The sequence below is a fragment of the Mesoplodon mirus genome (assembly GCF_964341445.2).
Source record: "Mesoplodon mirus genome assembly, chromosome: 18".
Lineage (NCBI taxonomy): Eukaryota > Metazoa > Chordata > Mammalia > Artiodactyla > Ziphiidae > Mesoplodon > Mesoplodon mirus.
Window position 1 is genome coordinate 5667062 of NC_138994.1, and position 11608 is coordinate 5678669.

Genomic DNA, 11608 nt, shown 5'->3' on the forward strand with positions numbered 1-11608 from the left:
TGAGAAAAAAATCCCCCAAACTTTATTGTTCCCTCCAAGGGATTAATGCCGGGAAATGAATGGTCCCCATGCCCCCCACCCCTGGGGGACAAACAGAACAGTGCAGGGTGAGGCATGGCCCCTCCAGTCCAGGTTGAACTTCCAACCCCTGAAGCCCCCTCACTCAAGCTAAAAAGTTGGCGATCCTGCCCTTGAGGAAACAGTGACCTGGAACAGTGACCTGGGCCAGCGCCAGGACTCCAAAACTCCATAGCTTGGGGGAGTGTGTGTGTGTGTGGAGTCTGTGTGTGGTGTGTGTGTGTGCATGGTGTGTGTGTGTGTGTGTGGTGGGGGTGGGGAGAAGGGGGGATCAGGACTGGGGGCCACCAGGGCTGGACAGGGTTCATCCTCTGGCCACCAGCCACTCTTAGAGGGGCTGAACCCGACCTGAGAGACCCCGTCCCGAGGTCAGACACAATGAAGGGTGGGACAGAGCTGCAGGCTTGGGGGTGTCCCAGGGCCCTGAAAGGGCTGCAGGATCAGGGCCTGGAGGGCCCCTGGCTGGAGTGTCTCAAACCGAGGCAGACCTGGGCACAAGGGCAGCCCAGGGATTAGATCAGAACCCTAAGTGGAGACATTCCAGGTTGAGACCGAGGTCCGCAGCCAGACTACTTGTCAATGAGCCCGCCCTCCTTGAGCTTGAAGTAGAAGAACTTCTCCAGGGCGCTGGCGCAGCGGCAGTACTCGCTGTCCGGGGGGTTGTACTCGCGGCAGTTAGCGATGACCCGCTGCAGGTCAGCTACAAAGAGCTTCCGGGTCACATAGTAGCGGCTGCGCAGCCTCTCTGTCATGGTCTTCAGGTCTGGGCAGCAGGAGAGAAGGGCACGGTTTTCAGGGGCTGCACGGCCCAGGGCGCCGGAGCAGGTGTGGGAGGAAGGAGTTGGAACGGAGGGTCCTCACCGATGGGGAAGCGGATGACCTCGTAGTAGTCTGGGGCCTCCGACTTCTTCACGGGCTCCATGAAGGGCCAGGCACTGGGGTGGGACTGCAGAGGAGAGCCGGGCTGAGGCCAGGCCCACTGTGCCCCCGCCCAGCTCGAGACAGCCACCCCCCACCCTGGGTCGGAAAGCCACAGCCATTGGCACAGGGACCCCCAGAAGGGAGCCTGGTCTCCCCACCTTGATCTGGGCCAGCAGGTTTTTGAGGGTCGTGTAGAGCTGGTCCGGGTCCTTCAGCTCCTTCCTGGGGCAGGAGAGGCCGAGTCTGAGGCTCCCGGGCCCTCCGCCTCCCCCTCCTCCCTCCCTTCCCTGCACACAACACTCACCCCTTCTCCTTCCCCAGCGGCTTCCAGCCCGTCTCTCCTGCAAAGTGGGGAGTGGGGAGAACATCCCTAAGAATGCCTGTCCACACCCCAAGCAGTACACCCCCTCCCCAGCTGAGACCCCTGCTCACGAATGCCGGGGACGCTCTCCACAGGGATCTGCCTCACACCCTCCTTGAAGCAACTGAGCCCGGGGTAGACCTTTCGGATCTGGGCCTGTTTGCGCTCAATCAGCTTCTTGATGATCTGAGGGAAGGAAGGGTCTGAGGGGCCAACCCAGCTCCAGCAACCACCCTCCCAGGCCACAGTCAGGCCCCCCTAATTTCCCCTAAGACGCAGAGCAAGAACCAAGACCCTGGCCCATCCCACTTCACATGCGCACATACATGCATGTACACGTGGTACACATCCACACGTGTTCACCCTCGAGTGCACGTTCCTGAAAAGCCCCATGGAGACGTGCATGTGCGAGTGCACGCATGCACATGCACACACACCTCCTTCTGCTTCTTGATGATGTGGGACAGCTCCGTGTAGGGAATTCGAGGGTTCAGCTCACACTCCATCAGTGTCGCGCCCTCATAGTCCTTAATGTAGCCCAAGTAGCGGCTCTTGGGCACCTTGATGTCCTTGGAGAAGCCCTAGGGCGTGGAGAGTTACGACCAATCCATCAGCAAGCCTTTTCCAACCTGAATCTGACTCACCCCCAGAACCTCCCAGCTCTCCCAGCCTGCCCAACTGCCCTAGAGAACCCCATCCTTCCCTGGAGCAGCAGCAGGAGGAACACAGGCGTGAAGGACTTCCCCGCAGGTGTGGGATGGAACAGGGGAGACGAAGGACTCCTAGTCCATCCACATCGGGGATGAGACAGGATGACTCCTGTCCCCAGGCAGTGGGCAAACGGGGTGAGGTGAGGGTCACCTGCTTTTTGAAGTAGCCAATGGCGTACTCGTCGGCGTAGGTGAGGAAGTAGAGAATGTTGTGTTTGATGTGATACTCCTTCAGGTGGTTCATCAGGTGAGTCCCATAGCCCTGCAGGGGAAGGGGGCAGGCCTGCGGCTAGAGAGGTCTCAGGAGGGCAGGGAGGGGAGGGCAGGGACAGGAGGGAGCGGACTGGAAAGGAGGTGGGAATAGTCAGGGGATCCAAGTCAGGGAGGAGGAAAGGCGACTGGCAGAGGAAGGGGAGTTTATGGGGGAGAAAAGTGAAGGATGCTGGACGTCTAAGCGCTTACTCTGGAACAGGTGTGGTACTTGGTTCTTTACAGAGTAATCCTCAAGTTAACCCATGAAACAGCTATCGTTACCTCCATTTTACAGAAATACACCTGAAACTCAGCTATGTTAGGAAATGTGTCCAAGTCAGGTGGCCAGCTATGGCAGGGAGGTTCTCCATCTAAACCCAGCCAGGAAGCTGTGCTCCTCAGGCGGCTAGTTCCCGGTCCCTGGGCCTCAGAATTGGAGGCAAGGGGAGGGGGAATCACAAGGGCCCGACTCATCATCATATCTGAACCCCAAAGAGACTGTCTTCCACACACGTCAGGACCAAAGAGGCACCATGCAGATCCGGGTTACGTAAAACAGGACAACCATGGAATTCTCTGGCAGTCCAGTGGTTAGGACTCCAAACTTTCACTGCAGAGGGTGCGGGTTTGATCCTGGTGGGGGAACTAAAACCCTGCAAGCTGCACAGCGTGGCCAAAAATAAATAAATAAAGTGGCTGCAACATTTTAAAAAGTAAATAAATAAAAACAAAACAGGACACGGGACTTGCCCGGTGGTCCAGTGGCTAAGACTCCACGCTCCCAATGCAGTGGGCCTGGGTTTGATCCCTGGTCAGGGAACTAGATCCCACATGTTGCAACTAAGAGTTCGCATGCCACAACAAAGATCCTGCATGCTTCAACTAAGACCCGACACAGCCAACTAAACAATAAATAAATAAATATTTTTTAAAAAGAGTATTAAAAAAATAAATAAATAATAAAAAATAGGGCTTCCCTGATGGTGCAGTGGTTAAGAATCCACCTGCCAATGCAGGGGACACGGGTTCGAGCCCTGGTCTGGGAAGATCCCACATGCCGTGGAGCAACTAAGCCCGTGCGCCACAACTACTGAGCCCGTGTGCCACAACTACTGAAGCCCGCGCGCCTAGAGCCCGTGCTCCGCAACAAGAGAAGCCACCGCAATGAGAAGCCCGCACACCACAATGCAGAGTAGCCGCCGCTCGCCGCAACCAGAAAAAGCCCGCGCGCAGCAACGAAGACCCAACACAGCCAAAAATGAAATAAAATAAATTTATTAAAAAAAAAAAAAAAACAGGACAACCAGGGAACTTACTAGTGGGTTTACTGTAACAATTAAAGGACAGAAACCAGGACTATCACCCAGCACAGGGTGCTGTTATAAAAGTTAACTCCCCAGCATATGTGAACATTCTTGTGACGAAAGAAATACAGGCCCATTTAAAAGTGTTACTGTACATCTGGAAAGTTCTCATCACAAAGAAAAAGCATTTTTTTTCCTATTCCTTTAATTTTGTAACTATATGAGATAACGGAGGTTCACTAAACTTACTGTGGTCATCATTTCACGACGTAAGTAAGTCAAATCATCAGGCTGTACACCTTAAACTTACACAGTCCTACATGACAGTTATATCTCAATAAAACTAGAAGAAAACAAAATAAAAGTGTTACTGATTCTGGCGTGCCATATGTCAACAGGTGTTTCCTTAATCCAGTTATCAAAGTACAACTGCCACCTTGTGGGGGTGTGAAGAACTGTCTGGCCACTAAAAGAAGGGTTGGGGGCAGCTGTGTCACCATTGTGCTGCTCTGACCTCGTCCAGAGCAGAAGCAGGGGGTGGGATGGAGCTGGGACCAGGGGCACGGACTCACCTTGACCTGCTCGTTTGAGGTGACGGCGCAGAAAACAATCTCCGTGAAGCCCTGGGTGGGAAACATGCGGAAGCATATCCCACCAATGACCCGCCCGTCCTTGATCAAAGCCAGAGTCTTGTGCTTCCTGAGGGGAGAGGGGTCAGGTCATAGGCCCTACCTGTCCCCCAAATGCTCCCCAAGAGCCCACAACAACCCCGGAGGCCTGAGCTGTACACAGTGCTGGGAACTAAGGAGCAAGAATCGCCCAGGGTTGGAGGAAGAGGCCTGGGGAGCAGTGGGGAGGCCAAGGAGGAGGCGCCTGGGTGTGGTGGCCTCGGGCTGGGCCCTCCTGGGGACATACGGGTCAAAGACAAGGCGGGCGATGTACTCCTTGGGCATGCGTGGCAGCTGGTGGGAGAAGACATTCTGCAGCCCTACGAGCCACAGCAACACCCGCCGGTTGGCCTTGGGTGTGAGCGAGTTGCCAATGACGTGGAACTCGATGATGCCACGGCGCTCCTCCAGGCGGGCAGTCTCATCCCGGGCGGCGTTGGCCGACAGCAAGCTCGTCTGGCACCAGAGGAGGGGTGTTGAGCTGGGGTCTCAGGTGGTGAGCCACCACCCCACCCCCAGCACAACCGGTCCATAAGCTGGGCTGCCCACCTCAGGCCCGAGCATGGCCGCGGGATCCGTGATGGTGAGCATGACCTCATTGACGAGCTCCATGGGGATGTCGCCCATCACACGGAGCCGTTTGGCATCCTCCAGGGTCAGGTTCTCTGGGAGCTTCCTCTTCTCGCCTGCTGAGGAAGCTGGCAAAGTCTCCCAGGGATGGCAAGAGAGGCTGGGGGAGGGGTGAATGAGGGGTAGAGGTCAGGGGTCAAGCACCCACCTGGCATGGGCTCAGCCCCTCCGGAATCCAGGCTCAAGGAGCTGTTGCTGCCCCCAGCCATGGTGGGACTGAAGATGGGGGCGCTGGGAACCACCGCAGCGCTGACTGTAGCTGAGATAGAGAGAGACGAAAAAATCAGGGGATGGAGGTTGAAGGCGCTGGTGTGTCCCTCTAAGGGACCCGAGCTTTCCCACCCCCAGCTGAGCCCTCCAGTACTTCCCCACTGCTGCCAATCGCAGCCCATCCTCCACTGCGGGGCTGAGCTCAGCCAGGAGGGCCAAGCAGAAAGCCTACTGTGTGTGACACATACCTGGCCGGGGCACCAGCTGGGTTCCCTCTGAGGGAGGCATGGTGAAGCCCGACTCCCAGATTGGAGAGTTTGCCCCGTAGATCTCCTCCTCCAGCATAGACAGGAATCTGGGGGGAGGGTAGAATCTGTCCCACACCTCTGTCCTCCAACTGAGGGAGCAGCCTGGGCCAGACACGGGAAGGCCTGGAGGCTGCCCTCAGGGAACTGGGAGACAGAGACAGCCTCTGCCTTCAGACAAGGAAGAGGCACAGCTCCCTGTCTTCTGGGAGCCTCTCGTTGAAGGTAGGAGGACAGGATGATCCAGAACAGAGACTAGAAGCCCAGTATGCCACGGTGAACAGCACAGGGAGACAGGGTCTGAACCGAAGCCATCCTGTGCTGTGTGCCAGGCGGGGCACCCAGTCACCCTGGGCCTCAGTATCAAAATGTGATTCCACCCTCTCCTGCCACCTCTTACTGCCACCTGGTGGCAAGAGGAGCACATGAGGGCCTGCATTAGTTGGGAAAGGCTTCCTGAACTGGGTGGCTGTAAGCCAGGTTCAAAATGAAAAGATGGTGTGGCAGAACAGAGAAAAATCTTACAGAAAGGGCTTGAACGGGGTGGAAAGCAGTTTCACCTCAAGTGTAAGCTCTTGAGGAGTGCTGTGGTGAGAAGGATTCTGAGCTGCGTCCACACCCCACGGGAAACAGTTAGTCATGTCTACCAGGGGCGTGGGCAGTGTTAGCACTCGGGCCATGTACCTGTCATCCCCAGACTAGTACAGGAAAAGGCAAAGAGGTAGCAGATTATATCTGGGCCTTGGGCAAGCCTCCCAGGTAGAGGCCCAGATCCCAGAAGGTTCATGGAGTGAGAGGAAGGACCAAGCCAAGAAGCCCTCCTGGAAAAAAGGGGACCACAGGGAGGATGTGAACGTGGTGCAAGATCCTGACGGGCCAGAATAAGCCTCACTTGGGGAAGTGGGTGAGGATGAGGGTCCTCTTCTCGGGCACCAGCTTGTCCTTCTCCACCCGGAACTTCTCCAGCAGCTGTCGCCGGGTAACGGTGAAGATGGAGCGGAGAAGGCTCCGCCCAAAGACGTGAGTGGTCTCGTACCGGGGGAGGCTATCGCAGCTCTGGGGCACGTGGCAGTAACAGAGCCATCTGCAGAGCGGATGAGGAGCAGGGAGGTGGTAAGTGAAAGCCCAGGCTGGGCCTACAAGCCTCCCCCATGCTGTCCCTGGCTGGACCTACCTGGTATAATTGACCTTGTAGGTAGCCACGTCCTCGGCCTGAGACCTCTGCCGAAATTGGGCAGGCGTCTCAAGCTTCCAGTAGTTAAGGCAGAGCAGGAACATCTTCGAGAGCTCGAACATGGTCTGCCGCTCCCGGGGGGCCAGATGACTAAACTTGTACTGCACAAAGTTCAGCACACCCTGAGAAGGGGAGGTAGGTAGGGGACAAAACGGGAGGAGGTGTGAGCAGCCAGCAGGGCCTTCTTATCCAAAAGTAGGTGCTTCCTGAGGGCAGGGGGCTCTCTGGGGTTTTTGCTCTGGAGCTGTCTGTGAGGAGAAATTATACCCCCTCCCACCCCCATGCCCACCCTGAGGTTAGCCCAAAGTATCCTCCTTTCTCCGAACCTCTCCCCTGTTCTCAGCTTGTGGGGTGGGGGGGGAATGGATAACACAGCCTCCCCACTCCTCCAAGATGCCCCCAATCCTCTTACCACCTGCCTCATCCCACCTGCTCAATATTAGGCTTCTCAAATGGGGGGCTGCCCAGGGACCCCTCCACCACGGGCCGAGTCATCTGCAGGATGCATTTCCGCAGGAGCTGGAAGAGGGAGGAGGAGAGGTCATTGGAATACAGAGCTGCAGACCTCCCAGCCTCCCTCCTTCGCCCACGCACACTCACTTGGAAAAAGCTCACCTTGAAGAGGTAGAAATAGACCTGCTTGGTGTCCGTATCCTCCTCCTTGTGAACAGACATGAACAGATTCTCCACGTCCACCACCATCCCCAAGAGCCGGTTAATCTCATCCTCTGACACATTCTCCAGGTGGGACACGTGGTCGGCTGTAAGGATAAATGGCAGTTGGGAAAAAGGAACAGAAAAAATCAACAGGGCTTCCTGCTCCTTTTCATCGCCAGCCAAGACACACCCTCAGTCCCTCCAATCAGCGTGACCAGCAACGAGACTGACTGCTCCTATCTGGGTGGCCTCTGGTCTCTTCTGGCTGGCAGATTTCCTTTCTCCTCCCTTGGGGCATACACACTCCCTGACCAATTCCTCTTTAGGAGGCATCTTCGGTCTTTCAGAGATGAAACTATGTGGCACTTAAGTCATCCTGTCCAAGTAGGACCCAGCACCTCCACCCCCCACCCCCAGCTCCAAGGGCACTACCTGCCTTACCCAAGGGGTGCTCACAGCTGCGGCACAGCTCGCTCAGGTTGGCAGCTGGCTGCTGCAGGTCCATGCGGGGTGCAGTGGGGGGCTTGGGGTTTTTCCAGCCATTACACTTGCAAGTTTCATTAGCCTGGACGCAGAAGAATCAGTCAATAACCCTGTAACCCGGGGTGAGAAGCCGTTCCCCAGCCAGAGCTTTGCCCCCATTCCCACCCAAGCCCTAGGATGCCCCAAACCCCGCCCCCTCTCACCCCAGGCCCCGCCCCCACCTTGCAAGCCGAGAAGACCCCTAGCTTCTCAAGCTTCTTGGCGCGCGGCAGCCCCCGGACTTGCGCCTTCCTCTGGCTGGCGCGCTGCTGCTGGCTCAGGCCAGGTCGAGCCGGATCACCCCCGCTCCCGGTACCCCCACTTCCTACCCCGGGCCCCCCAGTCCCGGTGCTCCCGGCTGGGGCTGTAGCTGGGGCTGGGGCTGACGCCGGAGTGGGAGCCGGAGTCGGGGCCGAAGCCGGGCTGAGGGTAGGAGTCGGAGTTGGGGCGGGGGCTGGGGACTGAAGGGGACGGGGCTGCGCGGCCGGGGCCGGGGTCGAGGCCTGGGAAGGTTCCGTCATGGCCTCCCCGCAGCGGAGCGCGGCGCAGCGCGGCGCGGCGCTCCCAGCCCTAGGGCCGCATGGGCAACCGGCGTTCAGTGCGCAGGCGTCCCTGCCCCGGAGCATGATGGGAATTGTAGTCTTTCGCGGTCGCTCCCTTTGCCTCCAGCTTCCAGGCTTTTCGGTCCTGTCTCTTGATGTCGGACAGACAAGTGAGGCCCGAGCGAGCACCCCAGATTGACTCCTCCTCACTTGTAATCTCTATTGAAGGCTTCCAAGATAGTAAAGATTGCTGCCCTCTTGGGACAAGGAGACCTACCCCAGAACACAGGCTTCTGTTTGGGGAATCACCTCCCAAGCCCAAGGGTGAAAATGCAGGCCTGGGGCCTGGAGTGGAGTTGGCTTCTTGCGCAGCTCCCTCCTGCCCCCACCCTGGCCCTATCCCACACGTCTCGGGACACAGAGTTGCACCCAGTGTGGCGATTAAATAGCAACAGTTCTATTTCTTGACCTGTTAAGTGGTACACGGGTGTGTTCTCTTTGCGCACTTTTCTCTGCGTTCGTTATACTTCAACAAAAAGGGTTTATTTTACAAGCGCTGAGCGCCACAGTAATGGCCGTGGTCAGGTAAAAGGCTCCCAAGGTGGAGATGGGGTAGAGGCAGAGGAGGGCGGAACGGCTCTCCCGCCCACACGGTGGGCACCTCCCATGCAGGGCCCAAGTCTTCATCTTTGTGGTCCCAGAGCCCAGCTCTGAGCCTGCCACAGCAGGCCCGGGATGGAATGAAGGAAACCAGGAAGGCGCCTCCACCTCCCAATCCCCATGTGTCGCAGGATTGTGCGTGGTCAGAGAATTGCAGGACGTTCCAAGAATGGATGACCCCGCGGTCACATTGATGGCTCTGTTCAGGGGACAGTCCTCCTTCCCCCCAGGCCTGATTCTCAGAAGGGCAAGAGCCCGGCAGCTCAATCTCATCTCCGCTCCGTGCTGGTGACAGCTCCATTGTTGGGCTCGAGCGCCACCAGCCTCTTTTGGCCTATCCGGTTGGGTCTCAGCCCCGGCGGCCGGGCCCTCTGACTAAGGTGGGGAAGGGCCCGAGAAAGCGGCCGGATCCGAGATAAAAGCAGCAGCAGGGGGTGCCAGGGCGGCTGCCAACCTGACCCATGGAGGTAGGACGTACACAGTTGACCCCATACTCTGTGGAAGCCAACCTCGCCGGAAGCCAAGGGAGCCCCCTGAGCAGGGCGGCGTCGCGCGAGCAGGAGCGGAGCCACGCGGGGCCACGAGGGCCCCTGCTCCCGGCGTCCGCCCCCCCGGCCCAGCGCCGAGCGCTGCATTCAGAGCCTCGCGCCCTTCAACAGCAGTTGCTCAGTCGGATGCAGCGGGTTGGTAGCAGTCTCCCCAACGGGAGCCAGTCGGCGTCCCGATGTCCCAGCGTGGCCTTTACTGAACAGAACCAGGTGATCACCCTGCCGGTGCAGCATCTCGCGGAAGATGTGGCAGCTGTACAGGGCAACGTCCGTGCAGAGGATGGCTTCCAGATGAAGATGCATGCCCACGGTTTCACCCGAGGAGCTGGTGGTTCAAGTGGACAGCGGATGCCTGATGGTGACTGGCCAGCGGCAACTGGAGGGCTGTGACCCCGATGGGAGCAGCTTCCGCGTGGCGCAGAAGGTGCACCAGCAAATGTCATTACCACCGGACCTGGATCCCGCCGCCATGACCTGCTGCCTGACCCCGTCTGGCCAGCTGTGCGTCCGTGGCCGGTGCCGGGTGCTGCCTTCCTCTGAAGCCCAAACAGGACCCGCCTCGAGACTCAGGAGCCGTGCCTCTAAGAAGGGTTCCAAACTACCCTGACCCAGTAAACCACCACCGTAGTGAGCAACACAACAGCTTCAGAGTCCGTGGTCGTTTCTCGGGGCTGGGGTCAGAGGGGGAGGTAGAACAAAGGTAGAGGGAGGCCAGGTGGAGGGCCCAGAGGGGCAGGAAAGGCACCGCAAGGTGGTGGTCCACGATAAATCTGGCCCTCGGGAAGCTGGGGGGAGAGTGGGCAGTGCTGCTTTACTCACCTCAGCTCACTGCTTGGACCAGCAGCCCCAGCAGGGAGCAGCAGAGGGCCAAAAGGGCGCCAGCATCGCTTGACTCCAGAACCAGCAGAGGGCGCCCCAGAGACTAGGGAGCAGGTGGCTTGGCCCCAGTGTGGGGCTGCTGTCTTGGCCTTATGACCAGTCCAAGGTTCCAGAGGTCGTCGGTGTTCCTTCCTCTTCAGAGAAGAGGATGAGAGGACCCCATCTCTCACGAGCCTAGTACAGACTAATCAAAAAACCCCGAAGAGGTTGTTTCTGGTGTTCAGAGACCAACTACTTTCAAATACAGACTGCACATACCCCAATATTATCTGGAGGAGCTGAGGAGGCTCCTCCAGGCAAATGCAAGGCCCTCAACTTCAACCTCGGTGATATTCAGCCCCAGCTCACTCTCACCCCACTCCACCCAGTTAGAGCTGGTAACAGCTGGCCTCTTTCTCTTGGTTACCATGACCACCAACATCCCCTCACTTTGGGGGCGGGGGGGGAGAAAGCTTTTGTTTAACAAGATTTAGAGGTTCATTTTAAATTAACTTCAAGTCAGCTAGAGAGGCTACGGTCCGATAAACTCTGCCAGAGAAAGACAAGGAAGACAAGCGGGAGGTCGATCGATCGGCTGACTATATTGACAAGATACTGATTGGTTACATGTTGAAGAAAACATACAATACAAAATACAGAAAAAGTTGGTTCCATCCCCTCCCACTACCCCCCCCTTACCCACCCACCCCCAAATACTCATCATTGTGATTTGGTCAGAACAGGGCTCAGAGCCAGAGGTCAGGGTGACCAAGGACGAGGGGGAAGGGGGCTGTGGGCAATGGGTTCGTGGCTGTCACAATAATGCTGTGGTAATGCTGTGGGTTCTCTCCCAGCTGTGAGTCAGGGGGTGGGGAGGGGACGCTGCAGCCTGATGACAGCCAGCTGAGGGAAGAGCTGTCTCCCCCCTCCCTGGCCCCTAGGACCTGCCCCGTCACCCAGAACGAAGCGCACTCCAAACACAGTTAAGGATATGGATGCTCTTGCTGAGCCCGCTAATCAGCAAGAGGGAAAGAAGGGTAACTGCTCCAACCCCCGCCTCCCCATACACCAGGGTGGGGGGGAACGGGCACGTGGCTACTACCGGCAAAGGAGGAGTGGGAGAGCAGTAGAAAGGGCAGAAGTGGGAA

At 57.7% G+C, this 11608-nt stretch overlaps 2 protein-coding genes across 6 annotated transcripts; one reads left to right on the forward strand and one right to left on the reverse strand.

The window, feature by feature from the left end:
- KAT2A (lysine acetyltransferase 2A) lies at nucleotides 1–8615 on the reverse strand. Of its 5 annotated transcripts, none has more exons than XM_082605213.1 (18): nucleotides 8035–8615; nucleotides 7772–7895; nucleotides 7289–7434; nucleotides 7103–7192; nucleotides 6614–6795; nucleotides 6332–6523; nucleotides 5383–5489; nucleotides 5073–5183; nucleotides 4844–4980; nucleotides 4542–4750; nucleotides 4199–4325; nucleotides 2222–2332; nucleotides 1798–1941; nucleotides 1432–1546; nucleotides 1304–1340; nucleotides 1158–1221; nucleotides 940–1024; nucleotides 1–841 (listed from the first exon to the last, which is right to left on the reverse strand). In XM_082605213.1, the coding sequence occupies exons 1-18, from the start codon at nucleotides 8476–8478 to the stop codon at nucleotides 648–650; spliced, it is 2619 nt and encodes an 872-aa protein (XP_082461339.1). In that variant the 5' UTR covers nucleotides 8479–8615; the 3' UTR covers nucleotides 1–647. The 5 variants fall into 5 exon arrangements, with proteins under 5 accessions (XP_082461339.1, XP_082461338.1, XP_082461337.1 ...); XM_082605212.1 differs by having other exon boundaries at nucleotides 4844–4983; XM_082605211.1 differs by having other exon boundaries at nucleotides 7274–7434.
- A 762-nt stretch (nucleotides 8616–9377) lies between these two features.
- HSPB9 (heat shock protein family B (small) member 9) lies at nucleotides 9378–11133 on the forward strand. Its single transcript, XM_082605214.1, is given in 3 exon segments — nucleotides 9378–9916; nucleotides 9918–10194; nucleotides 10197–11133. Coding segments are annotated over 3 exon segments (699 nt in total). The 5' UTR covers nucleotides 9378–9515; the 3' UTR covers nucleotides 10218–11133.
- Nucleotides 11134–11608: the final 475 nt, after the last annotated feature.